The sequence below is a fragment of the Erigeron canadensis genome, chromosome 1, assembly GCF_010389155.1.
Source record: "Erigeron canadensis isolate Cc75 chromosome 1, C_canadensis_v1, whole genome shotgun sequence".
Classification (NCBI taxonomy): Eukaryota; Viridiplantae; Streptophyta; class Magnoliopsida; order Asterales; family Asteraceae; genus Erigeron; species Erigeron canadensis.
In genome coordinates this window covers 7,709,046-7,724,611 of record NC_057761.1, presented here as the reverse complement: position 1 = coordinate 7,724,611, position 15,566 = coordinate 7,709,046, and the positions used below count along the sequence as shown (strand labels likewise).

At 31.3% G+C, this 15,566-nt stretch overlaps 1 protein-coding gene across 1 annotated transcript; it reads right to left on the bottom strand.

Annotated features, from left to right (window-relative positions):
- Positions 1–2,045: 2,045 nt before the first annotated feature.
- LOC122582252 (ATP synthase subunit gamma, mitochondrial) lies at positions 2,046–7,762 on the bottom strand. Its single transcript, XM_043754622.1, has 9 exons — positions 7,536–7,762; positions 6,412–6,455; positions 6,156–6,308; positions 5,627–5,740; positions 5,415–5,542; positions 4,415–4,537; positions 4,223–4,342; positions 3,152–3,273; positions 2,046–2,423 (listed from the first exon to the last, which is right to left on the bottom strand). Exons 1-9 carry the CDS (start codon positions 7,643–7,645, stop codon positions 2,354–2,356), a joined length of 984 nt encoding a protein of 327 aa, XP_043610557.1. The 5' UTR covers positions 7,646–7,762; the 3' UTR covers positions 2,046–2,353.
- Between the last annotated feature and the right edge of the window lie 7,804 nt (positions 7,763–15,566).

Genomic DNA, 15,566 nt, shown 5'->3' with positions numbered 1-15,566 from the left:
CACCTCACAGTATAATAGTTTTTTTTTTATTAATTAGTCAGTATTCGATATCAGGGAACACCTCACAGTATAATGGTAAAGCCTTGCACATATTCTAAACTACGAGATGTAGATCATAAGCCATTACATGTGATTCAAAAAAAAACCTCACATACTTGTTACTCCTAAGAGTGAACCCACAACTTGTCACTTCTCTCGGGTTTATTTGCTAAGTTTTTCTATCATCTTTTTCTTCCTGTAAAGATAAGGTACACTAATATTATGATGCACTTCTTTAGTTAAAAATTTCAATTTGCTGCTTTAGACTTCGAACGATTTTTAATTTGGCCCCTCGGGTTTAATTCATAAGCGGACACAATTATCCTTGCAAGTTGCAACCCCCTAGTTCAAGATCAAAGAGTCAACTTTCTTGAAGTCTTAGTCAACCATAAAGAATTTCCATTCGCGTTACCTCTGTCAACCCATTACCTTGTTAATTGGTCAATGTCACCACATCTAGCTTCCAGGGTTAACAGCAATATATCATAAGGTTTTATAAGTTAACAAAAGCACCCATTAATATATATATTAATATATATATTAAAAACAAAAGTACGAAAAAATGTGTAAATAATAGTGCATTTTTTATTCTTTTTATTTTAACCACATAAGTTTCAATATTTATATTTTGCGCACTAAACTATATTAGTTTTTAGTAAAGAATAGTATACTTTTTATTCTTTTTATTTTTACTACAAAAGTTTCAATCTTTACACTTTTAATATTAAACTATAATACTTTTTAGTAAACTTTTTATTTTTTCTATTTTCACCACAAAACAAAAGTACGGAAAAACGTGTAAAGAACAGTGTACTTTATATTCTTTTTATTTTAACCACATAAGTTTCAATATTTACTCTTTGCGCACTAAACTATAATACTTTTTAGTAAAGAATAGTATAATTTTTATTCTTTTTATTTTCACTACAAAACTTTCAATGTTTACACTTTTAGCACTAAACTATGATACTTTTTAGTAAACTTTTATTCTTTTTATTTCATCACAATATTTGAACTATTTACACTTTAGCCCTAAACTTTCATACTTTTTTATTTTTCTTTTATCTTAAAATACGGGAAAACGTGTTAAGAATAGTATATTTTTTATTTTTAATTTTTATTTTCACCACAATTGTTTCACTCTTTACACTTTTAGCACTAAATTTTCATAATTTTTAGTAAACTTTTTATCTTTTTATTTTGATCACAATATTTTAACTCTTTACACTTTTAGCACTAAACATTCATACTTTTTGATAATCTTTTATTTTAGTCACAACATTTTAGCTTCTTATATATTATGAACAAACTTTTTAACATATATATTAAAAAGAAATATACAAGAAAACGTGTAAAGAATAATAAACTTTTTATTCATTTTATTTTCACCACAATATTTGAACTTTTTACATTTTTAGCACTAAGTTTTTATACTTTTTGATTTTCTTTTATTTTCACCACAACATTTTAGCCACTTATACTTTTAGCACTAAACTATTATACGAACTACTTTTTTTCAAACAAAAATTTTACTATTTGTCATTTAACTATCACATGTAAAGAATAGTACCATTTTTATTCTATTTGTTTTCACCACAACATTTTAACTCCCTACACTTTTAGCACTAAATTTTATACTTTTAATTTTCTTTTATTTTCACCATAACATTTAAGCCTCTTACACTTTTAGTACTAAACTTTTATGCGAACTACTTTCATTTTCGCACAAAACTTTTACTGTTCATTTTTTAACTGACGAGAAAACCTCAATAAACTTAGATGTCAATTTTTGTTGTATTTTTAATCATTTGAATAATACATGTTTTCTTCAAAAAGTTTGTGGTTTTTTAACCTCGGTCCATGAAAGTAGACCTATTTGTAACACATTATCTCTTGAATAATTCTTTTCTATTAAATCGTTAACAAATGTAATGTCTCCCGGGTGACCTATCTTGTTTACCATAAACTTGGAAATTGGCTAAAAGCCTAAAACCAACTCCAAACCATGATCCCAGGCTCAGCTTCATTTATAAATTGAAATCTTTTTCAGCACAATCTAGTACAATGATGGAATTGTGCAGCATATAAGAAATCACATCAATAATCAACATACATGAACAACATTGCATATCAAACCGGCTCAAAGCCGTTCACAACAACGAGAAAACCTCAATAAACTTAACTGCAAAAAGACAGATTTGCCCCTGATAAAAGAAGTTAGCCAAGCCCAGATTATTTGAGAATTTCAACAAAGTATAGTTTTATTTTGTTACCCTCCGGCATTTGCAATGAAGGTGTCAGAAAATCACAACACTTAACCCTCCAATGCAGATGCTCCAGAAATAATTTCAGTGAGTTCAGTAGTGATCGATGCTTGACGAGTCCTGGTAACATGAGACAACATTGGAGAGATAAGCATACTGAAGTATGATTCAGATAAAGTATAAGAAGATCCACATAATGACTATCAGAGAATGTAATACCCCCACTGTCCCTATGTAATACTCCAAAAATATTTTTGAAACAATGCTTGACCTTTGGACCTTCATGATATTCATTTCTATTATTACTCATATACATTTTCATAATCATCACAAGCAAAGGTAGCCAAAACTTAACAGGTGAAGGAGGGTTGAGAGATTGATCGAAAGACAAAAGAGAGCTTGATATGAGTTGGGTTCTATACCATACATTAGTTATTTAGAAATTCAAGGAACAGAGAATGAAAGGCCAATCCGACCAACCCATATTGACCCAGTACCCCTGCGCTCATTTTGCAATCTCGAACACTCTTTAGAGTAAAGCTCTTTTCTTTTCAACCAAAATGGTAGGGGCACGAGTTTTGCATACGTGACCACTCTTTCACAATCGATTCACATATATATGTTGGAATCTTGTAACGGGTAGGGTAGGGATACATCTACAACACTTTTTAGCCATCCACAACAAATGTACATATTATTGTTATACTACACAATGTACAATTGTATAAAGCATGCAATCTTGTGGATGGCTAAAAACTGTTGTGGATTTATCACTCCCCTAAAGGGTATGATGTGCATGTGTCTCTGTTTGTCTGTGTGTGTGTGTGTGAGAGAGAGAGAGAGAGAACCTGTTGTATGTGAGTGTAAGCCTATCAAGCATGTCACCAGCATTTCTGCTAGAGCTGTCCATGGCAGACATCCGAGCTCCTTGCTCACTACACGCATTCTCCAAAACTGCGTTAAACATTACCTGAAAAAGGGACGAAGTAATAATTACAAGTTGAATGGAAAATTGCGCAAATTTAATGCAAAATCACTTTAGAGAGATTTTGCTAGCAGATAACAAACAGCATGCACGTTAAGTCTGTGTTCTTGAGTTTTATTTGCAAGAAACTAAAAGAAAGGAGAGGAGGGTAAGAGAAAATTAAATTTTTGAATCATGTTCTTGAATTGTGATGGAGTGAAATGGGAGTAGAGGCGAGAGGAGGGGGCCGCTGTTCCCAAAATTGAAGAAGAGAAAAAAACCTGCCATTTAGTTATTACCCTTCATTCAATTTTTAAAATTGTGAGGGGGTGAAGGGAAGAAAAGAGAGGTCTTATTTTTGGTTTTGATCCACAAAAAAGTTGTATAACTCCCTTCTTCCTCATCAGCTCATCTTTAGGAAGAAGGTTTTGGTTTCAAAAACACCCAATATTCCCCTCCTGTCCATCTAACTTCCTTTCCAAACAAATAAATAAATCAAGAAAACAATTATATTTTTCCCTTCTTATCTTCCTCTAGGGAAAAAAAAAACTTGAGAACAACTCCGTTCTTGAAAAAACTTGGCCTGTTAGTCTTTATTTCACAACTTTCAAATTAGTCATTATTGTTGGATGTGTGCTTGCTCCACACATCCAACAATAAATTGCCAATATTCCATTTTCATATCATTTGAAACTGCGATTTTTCATTTGCAGGAATGCAAGTGGTTGTTTGTCCTATTGCAATCATTTTAAAAATAAAAATGATCACTTTCATATGGTTTACAGAAGTTCTGCATTCTATCATGTATTTAAAAAAATTTTGGATACTAAACGAACAGTCAAAAATCTACCCTTAAAGTCTCAAACTATCAATGAGTTGTTGTAAATTCCACCTAGCAGTATCAATAACAAAGAAACACTTTATTATACGAAGATTAAAACACATGGGAGCTTACACATGAAAACTGGAATTCAGATAGATTCTGAAGAACTTCTGATTTGGTTTCACCACCTTCAATTTCATATGAATCCAAATCACCAATCTTCCCCCCCGCTTCAGATTCTCTTTCCACAATCTACAACAAGACACGTATAATCAATATAAGCATGTAACAGTAAACTGCAGAGATTCAGAACAAATTAGTTACCTCAGGAGACAACACAGTTGCAGTTGTAGGCAGAAACGAAACAACCGATTGAAACTTGTTAAATACAATCCTCAACGCATCAAACTCAACATTCTTCAAAATGTCATCTGCAATTACGGATATCTGCAAAGGAAGCAAGTATTAATAAACAAAAATCTGTCATTTTTGCCCTTGCCTCAGCTAACTTGAAATAGAATTTCTGCTGACACAAATATAACTACGATATTACATCAATTCTTCTACTTACGTTCACTCCCTTGTTTCAAGATTGAAATTGAAAATCACTTCATACTGGAACAAACATAGTATGAAACAAGGGATGTCACTTAAATTATAATATGCTGTATTTACTATATAGTATGTAAGATACTGGCTAGAGTTCAATTAAATTATAACAAATCTTTCATTTATTTTAAAAAGATGGATCTTCATGTGATTATTTCTAATTTTCTAGTATGTAATGGGCTCTATCAGCTGCTTTGCTATTGAACAAAAATGATTATCTTGTTCCTCCAACTGTAAGAAAACAGTTTGAACATATAATTTGCTGCCTACTGATGATTCGGTTAACCCACATGTGTATGGAAGAAGATATCAATAAACACATTAATAATGAACAAAAACCAAACACCAGATCGGACAACACTATGATGCTTCCTGATTTTCAGTGGAAACTAGATGAACAATGCATTAATGTCGGTGATGATAAAACACAAATGTGTAGCAACAATATCTACATTATTTGTTTAATTGCCAAATGTATAAAATTGAGCGAATACAATTACTTTATAATGTAACTACCATCTAACATTAAAAAAAAAAAAGAGATCAATGTATATCACACAAAAGTAATTCAGATATTGTGTTGGACAAATAATATTCAATCCACTATCAGAAGAATATGCAGAATTATAATAATTCGCCAATGAATCTATTGCGCACTAGTAGGATACCAAGATTATCTGTTGCACTATATTTGTTAATATTTAAACAGTGATACCTGGGTGTAATTAAGAAAATTCTTTTGCAACTCAGTCATAGTCAACTCAATGTCTTTCTTAGAGTCACGGATAAGTTGAGCCTTTCCCTTTTCTCCCAAAATCACATATTTACTTTCTGCTTCAGGACCTACAAATATGCAATTAAATGTAAAAAGTCTGACATTTGATGACTCGGTAGTCAGCTGAAAAGTTTTTCTTTATGTACGTGTACCAGAGTTGATCTTGTAAAGGGCTCTGCTTATCTTCACGGATGTAGAGTTGATACCACCACAAAGACCCTTGTCTGAAGAAATAGTGACAATCACATTCTTCTTGACATTCACACCTAAAAGAACAATGGGACATAAGAATCATTATCTGTAAGATGACAAAATATATGAGATTCTCACATCATAGATAACTCTATTTCAGTGCCATGATGTTAAAATTAGTCCCCACATACACACAAAACAAAGTCCGTTCAAATATTACTTATTTGTCCAGTAATACATATTTTGCAAGAAATTAAGGGCACATAATAGGTCAGCACAACTCTTGTTTTGTCCTTTTCAAAGAACATCTCAGTTAAAATGATAAGTTTCCAAACTCTCTACTTGATCGTTCCTATTCAAGAACTGACCGATTTCAGACATATTGAGGATTGCAGACTAAACACACATATAAAATACAGAAAAGATAACGCAAATAATTAAGTTGAAGTGAACATATACGAAATTAGTAAAGTAATTTCAAAAACATACTTGGAGTGTCGCCAAGAAGAGCAGTAAATGGCTGCCATAATCCACGGGAATTCTCAGCTCTAACTTGAATTGCTCTCAGCTTTGAAGCTGCAACCATCTTCATGGCCTTTGTAATCTTCTGAATATTCTTAACACTCTTCATACGGTTTCTAACTGCGGACACAACATATTACATGAACACACAAGGAAAGCAGTAGAATACATAGTACTTCAAAATGACAACTACAATAACATATAAGATGATATGACATCCTACCAATTTGGGTTGATATGGAGCGAACCCCAAGACCCACCTGCTCCCTGCAAGCACCACAAAACATGTACTAACACTGATCAAACACTGATATTGTGATAATAATTGGGGCCAAATGAGATAGAAAGTTTATAACAATATATATAGAATATATAATATATGGAAACACAACACACAACACGACCATTTCTACGATAGGAACAAAAAATGTTATTTACTGCACAAAACATAAAGACCACTTTGGGGCAACAATATGATACACACCATAAGTAACTTTCAGTCTGTCACATTGTCAACAGCATAACACATACACACAAAACATCATTTATAACCGATACATGCTACAATTGCAGAAAAACAAGCAAGAAAATTGCCAAATTGGTTTTTGTCTAAGCACATGAACTTTGTGAATGATGTTAACTTAAAATCTTTTTTGTAACATAAGAAACTGAAAAGAAAAAAAGATTGTGTTAATTAAAAAACGATTCACGAATCTTAACCCAAAAAACAATTACCATCTGACAAATATAGTCTCACTTCCTGCAAAAACTATTCTTAGAAATAAGAGTAAAATTGTCGAATAACAATAACTTTCTAGGTTCAATTAACTTCTTGCGGTGTCCAAACCATATCCCGTCTAAGAATTTTCTTCTAAATGCAAATTGCAAGTTCATATTAGCTTATTGCATTCTAACACAATATGCAGTTTCAAGTGTTTTGATGGAAAAAAAGTGCTATTAGTTTCTGATATTGAGCAGATGTAAACAGTTAAACACACTTAATAGTACTAACTTTAAATATACTTACAAAATGACAAGTATTTGCTCAACACCATTTCCACATTTCTACCTGCCTCAATGTGTATACTTATTTTTTTTCATATGTCATATATACAGAGCTAAAAAATTTCTTACAAATTTTGGGAAAGGTAGATGACATATTTACAACATCAACAAAAAAAATGCTACAGATAAATCATTATGAACATATTTATATTATGTTTGACTTGGTGAACCAAATATACATCAAACACACAGACTTTTGCAGAAGAAAAAACACACACACACAGATATATATATATATATTATATGTATATAGATCAGGGAGAAATGAAGATGAGATCGTACTGAGAGGGAGAAAGAGCAGTGGATCGGAATGCATTGGTGGCAGGATTTGGAGATGATGAAATCAGAGGAGCCAAACGTCTTGATTCTTTCCTCAGAGCAGCCATCGCCATTTTCAGATTCTTTTCTCACCTCCTGAAAATGAAATGAAATTGATTCGTTTTTAGGGTTTGGAAATAGTTGCTTTTATATATATATATATATTTGATTTTTGATTATATCTATATCTGGGCGAGAGAGAATGTTAGATGTAGTGAGATGTGTTAAAATACTGCATTATTGCGAAGAGGTGAAATGAATTGATTGGATCCGATTCACAAGGCCCACCAACTATCAATTTTAGTTGGGCTCGACTTAGCCCAAGATTCTGTTATGAAAACATGTTATACTTAGCCCATTAAAAAATCACACACATGTAAAAAAAAATAATACTGTATTATTGTGAAGAGGTGATGTTGGAACCACTGTTGATATTATTACTAAACGGATGTCCGGGTGATGCGACGACGATTGTGCTAGCGACGAAGAGTGGCGACAGTGACAGTGGTGACGACGATGTACGGCAGTGACGGTGGTGGTGCTTTTGCCACATAAATTGTGACAAGTGGCACTATTAAAAGCACACACTTCGTCAACTACATGGCGTTGTTCGATTGGTGCTACGTTGCAACGCTTATCATTGTTCGTATTTTGCCACGTTACGTTACGTTTCTTTTTTTCCTTTCTTTTATATTTTTTATTTTTTACACGAGCTGTTTTTAGGTTTTTGGTATTCATCTTATATAAAAGATTGTTAGGATGTTGGGTTCTTCATTTTTTTTCTATTTGTGTTTTGTTACCAACTTTTTCCCTTTTGGTTCTTAGTTTAAATAAAAAAAAAGTTAGTATTTTGTCACATCACGCTCCCTTTTTTTTATTATTTTTATTTTTCCATTAAGTCCCAGGTTACGAACAATGTCACCGCCACGTCGCATTGTTCTCTTGGATGATTTATACCTCACGCCACTATTCGGATTTCACCATATTGAATTCCGTTTGGGTTTTTCTCTTTTGGTTTCTCAATATTTTGCTCATATTTTTTTTGTGAATAGCAACTCGCATGCGTACGAGTTGCTATTCGTTCATGTCACATACTATACCACTATTATTGCATCCTTTTTGGAGTTTTCTACGGGTTACTTTTTGGTTGTTTTCACACTTATTTCCCGTTTGAGTCCAACTTTTTTGTGACACACCCCGTATCACTACTTGCATTTTGCTACATCGCATCCCTTTGAATTCCGAACTAATATATTGATATTTTGTCATATCTCATCCCATTCTGGTTTTTACTATAAGTTACTTTTTGGTTTCTTGTACACTTTTAAACAAACTTAATCATGACATAATTAATTTAGTTAAACGGTTGAATGTTCAACATTAAAATATTAAAATAACGTAGCCATTTCAACAAGACAAATGAGGCCTCACAACGCGAGGTCTAAAATTTTCTAGCTTTTTATTGTTATTCATCTAATACTTAACGCTTATGAGTACTACTAAAATCTAAATGCTTTTACCGATAATAAAAATGATATGATTGAAGATATACTCTCTCCATCTCATAATTAAGAGGTAATTAATAATTTAACGAATAATCAATTTTTAAAAGAAAAAAATAGATTTATGAAAATCAATATAATGCTTAGAATTGGAATATAGAAATGTTGTGAAAAATGAAAACAATATATATATAGATTTCCTTTTTTAACGTAATTATATAAAGAACAATGCTATGATAACTAACAAATTACAAACATTTTTTTACTAACTTATTACTTAAGGTTAATTAACTTATCACTTAAGGTTAATTAACTTAGATTAAATAACATAACCTTTGATTAATTTTCTCCCCATTTTATAATATCAAGTAAATATGTTTTTTCCTTCCATCCTAACTTCATGATGATAATTATAATCTGGTACACAATCTTATCCTTTATTTTCATTATAGGATGAAAGGACCTTGTTGGATCACTCGTTATTTCTTTCTTCCTTTTTTCCCCATTTTATTATATCAAGTAAATATGTTTTTTCCTTCCATCCTAACTTCATCCTGATAATTTGGTACACAATCTTATCCTTTACAACACAAACCATTTAACATGAATTAATCTTTATCTTTTTCTTTTCCATTATAGGATGAAAGGACATTGTTGGATCAATCGTTATTTTTTTTCTTCCTCATTAGATGATGACAGGTTATTCAAAGGTTTATTATCGAATTCTGATCAATGGTTATTACCAGATTAATATCAAGTGTTATTACAACATTATGATAATGGGTGGTCTTTGTTGAAAAGGCAGCAGCCGTCACACACACACAAAAAACGTAATCCCGTAGTCTCCTAATAAGTAATCTCATGATTCTAGTGTCTAGCAGTATAAACAATCTCCAAACAATTAAAACAGAAAAAAAAAATAAAAAATAAAGAAAAATAAAGAAAAGGGTTCGTGGTCTTTTGTTTGTAGCCGAAAAGAATAAGTAAAAGACTTTGTTTTGTCTTTATGGTTTGTGTGTGCCACATGAAATAAAAGAGAGACAAATTGTCTGCAACAAGAAAGATATATGTATGTCTTCTATTATTCCTTGATGCCATCAAAAGCGAAGAAAAAGAAATGTATCTTCCCAGTTCGATTTTGTTGTTAACCGTCAAAATCAATTCACCCAAAACAAATGTGCTTGTTGTGATTTCCGATAATTGTGACAAAAAATATTGGGTTTGTTTGTGGAAAGAGAAAAACCATTTTTGGATTTTTTTATTTACAAAGGAAGACGATTAATCAGTTGAGGATGAAGAGTGAGAGTCATTAAATATATTAAAGAAAAAAATTAACCTTAGTTAAGTTACAATTAACTAGTAAGTTAATGCTATGACATGGAAATGACACATAAGATGCCATGTAAGTTAGTAAAAAAAGTGTTTATAATTTATTAGTTAACATAGAAATTCTCATAAATAATATATGCACAACTATCCAATATAACTTAACTGAAATTTTAAAGGTTACGTTTTAAATGTAACTTAAATTCAAAAGGTTAACAAAACATTTTTTAAAAAAAGCAAATGAGATTTTAGATTTTCTAATAATTAAGGAAAATATATCATGTTCGGTTTTTGAATAATATGCTAGATTTTGTCATTCTTATCATATATCATATTCTCATTTTTCTTTCTCCAAAATCATCAGCCAAAAATAAACACAAAATCATACACTATAATAATAATGATACCCTGATAATGATAAATTCTATTATCTATCCATGAATCTTAATTCCAATTATACTCCTTTATTATATCTAATGAAATCTTTTTTCCTTAATCTCATCTCTAATCACTTTTCTTCTTCTTTAATTGGTGTTAATCACATTTCTACTCGTTAAACCATAATAAGCATGTAACACAACTTCTTTTTATATCCACCCTCCCTCAAACATCTTTCTCTTAATACACTATAATTAACTCTTCGACCAAAGTAAAAACAATTTGAACATTCTCAAAGTTAGTTTAAGCTCAAGCAACAACTTTGTGATGACATTTGACTTGTTAAACTTAATCAATCTAACAAACTACCGACAACGATTTCTTTGTTTAGGTTAATAAAGTAAGTTTTCGTTTTTAATACTTTATATATATTTCTTTTCTTTTTTGTTGTTGTTAATGACTTTTTTTTGCTATATTATTTTTAATTTAGACCATATGTACAAATAAAAGATTATATAATATCAATATTTCAAAACCAAATAAATTAACTTTTTCGTTACCAAAGGAGAAGTTGACATTTTACCAAATTTTGATTTGTCTATGCAAAGGCTTATTTGATTTGATTATATTGTTCAATTTTACTAATGACTTTTTTTTAAATAGGATGATGATCTCCATCCGCATCTCTTGAATAGGTTAAGATGTTTTCAAGGCTTGGATTTGAGCTTCAATTACCGATTCTTTGGTTTTAGTGTTGATTTCTAATACGATTGATGGGTTTTTCCATTCGTGATTTTCGTGTTGTTGCAGGTGAAATTGGGTTTGTTTGTAAGTTTCCTTAAACATGACGGAGGATGTTCGCTGTAGGAACCCCCCCCCCCCCCCGGTTTAATATGATGCTATCTTTGATCATGATTCTTAGTCATGTGAAGGATTTTTTTTTTTTGTGGAGTTGTTTTGCTAGTTTTGATGACACATGTAAAGATTGTTTTTGTCGTGACTATTGCTAATTTTTATATGATGTTATGGCGTGTATTGTTTAGATTCTTGAATTCCAGTTCATTACAATTTGAGATTTTAAATGATTAAAACAATGTTTGTGTGTCTGAGAGAAAATGTTTTAAAGCATTTTTATTCTAGATGAGTTAGCTATAAGTCTTATCATGATGTTAGATATGACTTTCATGTCTTTACACGTGATGTAGGTAAGTAGTCATCCAAGGCGTCAGGAACACTTCCTTATGCTAATTGACGGATTGCTAACGTGGATTTTTTAAACCCCATAAGCAAATCCTCTCTCTTTCGCCATATTTTGTCTAGAATTATTCATAGTTGGTATCCATATGACCAACTATTTTCAAGAATATTCGAAACTGTGTTCTTAAAAGTACATCACTAAATTTCAATTCGTCAGAAAAATAATCTCAAATAATGGTTGTTTCAAAACTATGTTTGTTTCAAAAATATTATTTTATTTGAAAAATAATATATAGTCGTAAACTAATGTATCAAAAAATCAATGCTTAGTACATGAATCATTCTCTCTTCTGTCATACCTTGTTCAATATTGTTCATAGTTGGTTTCAATGTCGTCAACTATTTTCAATATATCCAAAACCATGTTTCAAAATATGCTATCACTAAATTTAGTTAGTCACAAAAATAATCTCAAATAATGGTTGTTTCAAAACTAATGTTTATTTTAAAATTAAAGTTTGTTTGAAAAGCCATACAACCAAAATTTAACCAAAATTTAATGTATTAAAAACTTAATGTTTGGTAGGTGAATGAATTAGTTAAAAATTAATTAAATGAGCATTCACTAAAAAATGGTAGACGAATGCATTAATAGTTTGATAGATAAAAAAGTTGACTGTGATTTGTTAGATCAAAAATTTAATTGCTTGTCCACCAAAGTTAGTGTACTTTTGAAAATATATAAGCTATCAGTGTGACTAAAAGTTTACTTTTCATATTTACTACAACATATTACAACGACTTTGTTTACTGACGATGTACGTGATACGTCTTTCGATTTCAAAACTATTCAAGCTTTTCGGTTTGACTAGAAGTATACGTTCCATATATACTACATGTACCATGATTTTATCAATTTTATTTTCTTCGATGGTATCTTAAATCTATTTGTGCCGGAAGAATTATATTTTGATAGAAAGATATAATTTGTAAATTGATAAAAATTGTGAAATCCCATTCTCGTTCAAATATTATTGGTTTATATAATCAACTGAAAAACTTGTACAATCTGATATATTTCTGAAGTAATGGTAACTTTACATCTCTTGTTATCATATATCATGTATGATTTTTTTAGTATATTGATGGCATTCGGGAAAAATATTATGTTGTTTGGCTAAACTTACTACTTAAGAGTTCAATTTTCATTATTTAAATTTTAGGGTTTTTTTTATTCTTCTGGTATAAAGTTTTCAAATATAATAACATCCCCTAAAATTTTCTTATTACCAAGTATTATTACTTCAAGTTTATATATATACTAAACATTCATCACATGATTAAGATATGCTTTTAAAATTCTACTTTTATCCATTTGAAATGTCACCTAGCTACCAAATACTATGAATATAATAACGATTTACATAAATTATCCCTTATCGATTTAGCCTTTTAAATGCCATAATATTATGAAATGTTAAATTGAGTTTTTCATGTGTCATTTTTAAAATATCAAGATCGCCTATATTATTTTAAACTTTTCAAGATTCTAGCATCTCCAACCACATGTTTTCTCATAGTTTAACATACCAAGCTTCTCATTTAAACTAATTGCAAGATTATCCAACGAAAATTTGCTTGAACCTTTACCCGTGACGTCGACTTATGTTGCTTGGGTACATGTGACTTCCAACTTCCAATATGGTCATTCAATTGTATCATTATTGGCATAAGATGCATCACCAACTGGTTTGATTTATTATGTTTTTACTATAAAACTAACATCTAAAGTTTGAAGCTTGAGATTCGGATATTTAAGCAAAAGAAGGATGAGGATATGGTTGATGATTGGAAGAGGTTGAAAGAGTTGTTGAGGATGTGTCTGTGGCATGATATTCAATTGAATGAGCACATTCTAATTTTCTTTAGAGGTTTAGATCGCAGTATTCAGAGGAAACTAGATTGGGCCTGTGGAGGTAATATGAAAGAGGTTGAAGGAGTTGTTGAGGTAGTGTCTGTGGCATGATATTCAATTGAATGAGCACATTCTCATTTTCTTTAAAGGTTTAGATCGCGGTATTCAGAGGGAACTAGATGTCACACCCCGTTGTAGCGGAAATACATGGTTAATAAACCTATTGCGTACTAACAATATGCTAATAGAAATTACATCCATATAATACCAAATACAAGTCTAATACAAGTACAATAGTTCAAATGTGGACCCCAGAATATGGATACAAGTCATCCATTTATAGAATTGGGCCCACTTAATACAAGATAAATATTTGGACCGTTTAGTACAATTAAAACTAAGAACATAATAGTCCTCCAATGTTTGACGCTAATTATACGTCCAAAGTCAAAAGAATGGCCCTATAATGCCAAGATGATCCAAGACTTACTGTTGGTTACTTGAAAAGCATGAAATTTGAGAAGATCAACTATCGAAATAGTTGGTGAGTTTACAGTGTGTTTGACCAAAGTTTAGTCGTCATTGAGAATACACAATGACATGTAGTTATTTAAGACAAGACAGCCGGGAGCAAAATCCGACAATATATAATGACAGTCCAGACCTAAGTCCGACAATATGACTAATATGCCTCGCACAGGATTTCCCGTCTAAGGTGGGTTGCAGACCAATATACCTCGCACAGGATTTCCTGTCTAAAGTGGGGTGCGGACCAGAACTATGACAGTGAGATACAAAAGCTGACAAGACAACCATTAGGATCTCATAATGGTAATAACTACATAAGGGGAACATTTTAGTTTGTCAAACACATAAACATTTAGGCAGCCGACAACATGGCAAGTCTAAGTCACATAGAACAAAATTTCATAAGACATGTATACACATTTTCAGACAGCCGTCAACATGGCAAACATAAGACAAAAGATTTAAGTAGCCAAATCACATGACATAGACAAAGACAAATCATTTATAAAGTAGTCGTGTATACAACAGTACATGCTTTTCAGGCCCAAAGTAAAAAGGAAAAAGGGCGCCATAAACTCACCTTAGCAATCGAAGAGCTAAAATGGATGAGCAAACTTGACAATGATCAATCTAGTCTCCACGTCTATCCAAATCTAAGATAATAGTACAAATGACGAGGATCAAATCTCACGACTTCAAATATCCTACGTACAACTACTTAGCTATCGACCCTAGAATGCCACGACAAGAGTGTGATTTAAACGTCCATTTTACTTGACTTTAGTTTTTAATGTTGTTGACATTGTCATTATAAGGTAGCCTAAAGTACTAATACATATAAACAAAGTTCAAGTGTACAAGTTAACGTCTTTTGAAAATATCAAACAACCCCTGATCTCGCGGCGCGATGTGACACGAAAAGATGATCAGAATGACTAAATATCGAGTTTTCAACCATTTTCCGCAATCCAATTCGTTTTATTATGAAACCTTTTTATTACCACAGGTATAAACATGTTCAAAGAACTAAAAACTATCCATTTCACTTACTACAAACAATTCCAACACTTTTGATCTCAAATACTTACTTCTAAGCATAATTTCATCAAAAAAAACAAAAAAAAAACTATATAATAACTCTACTGATCT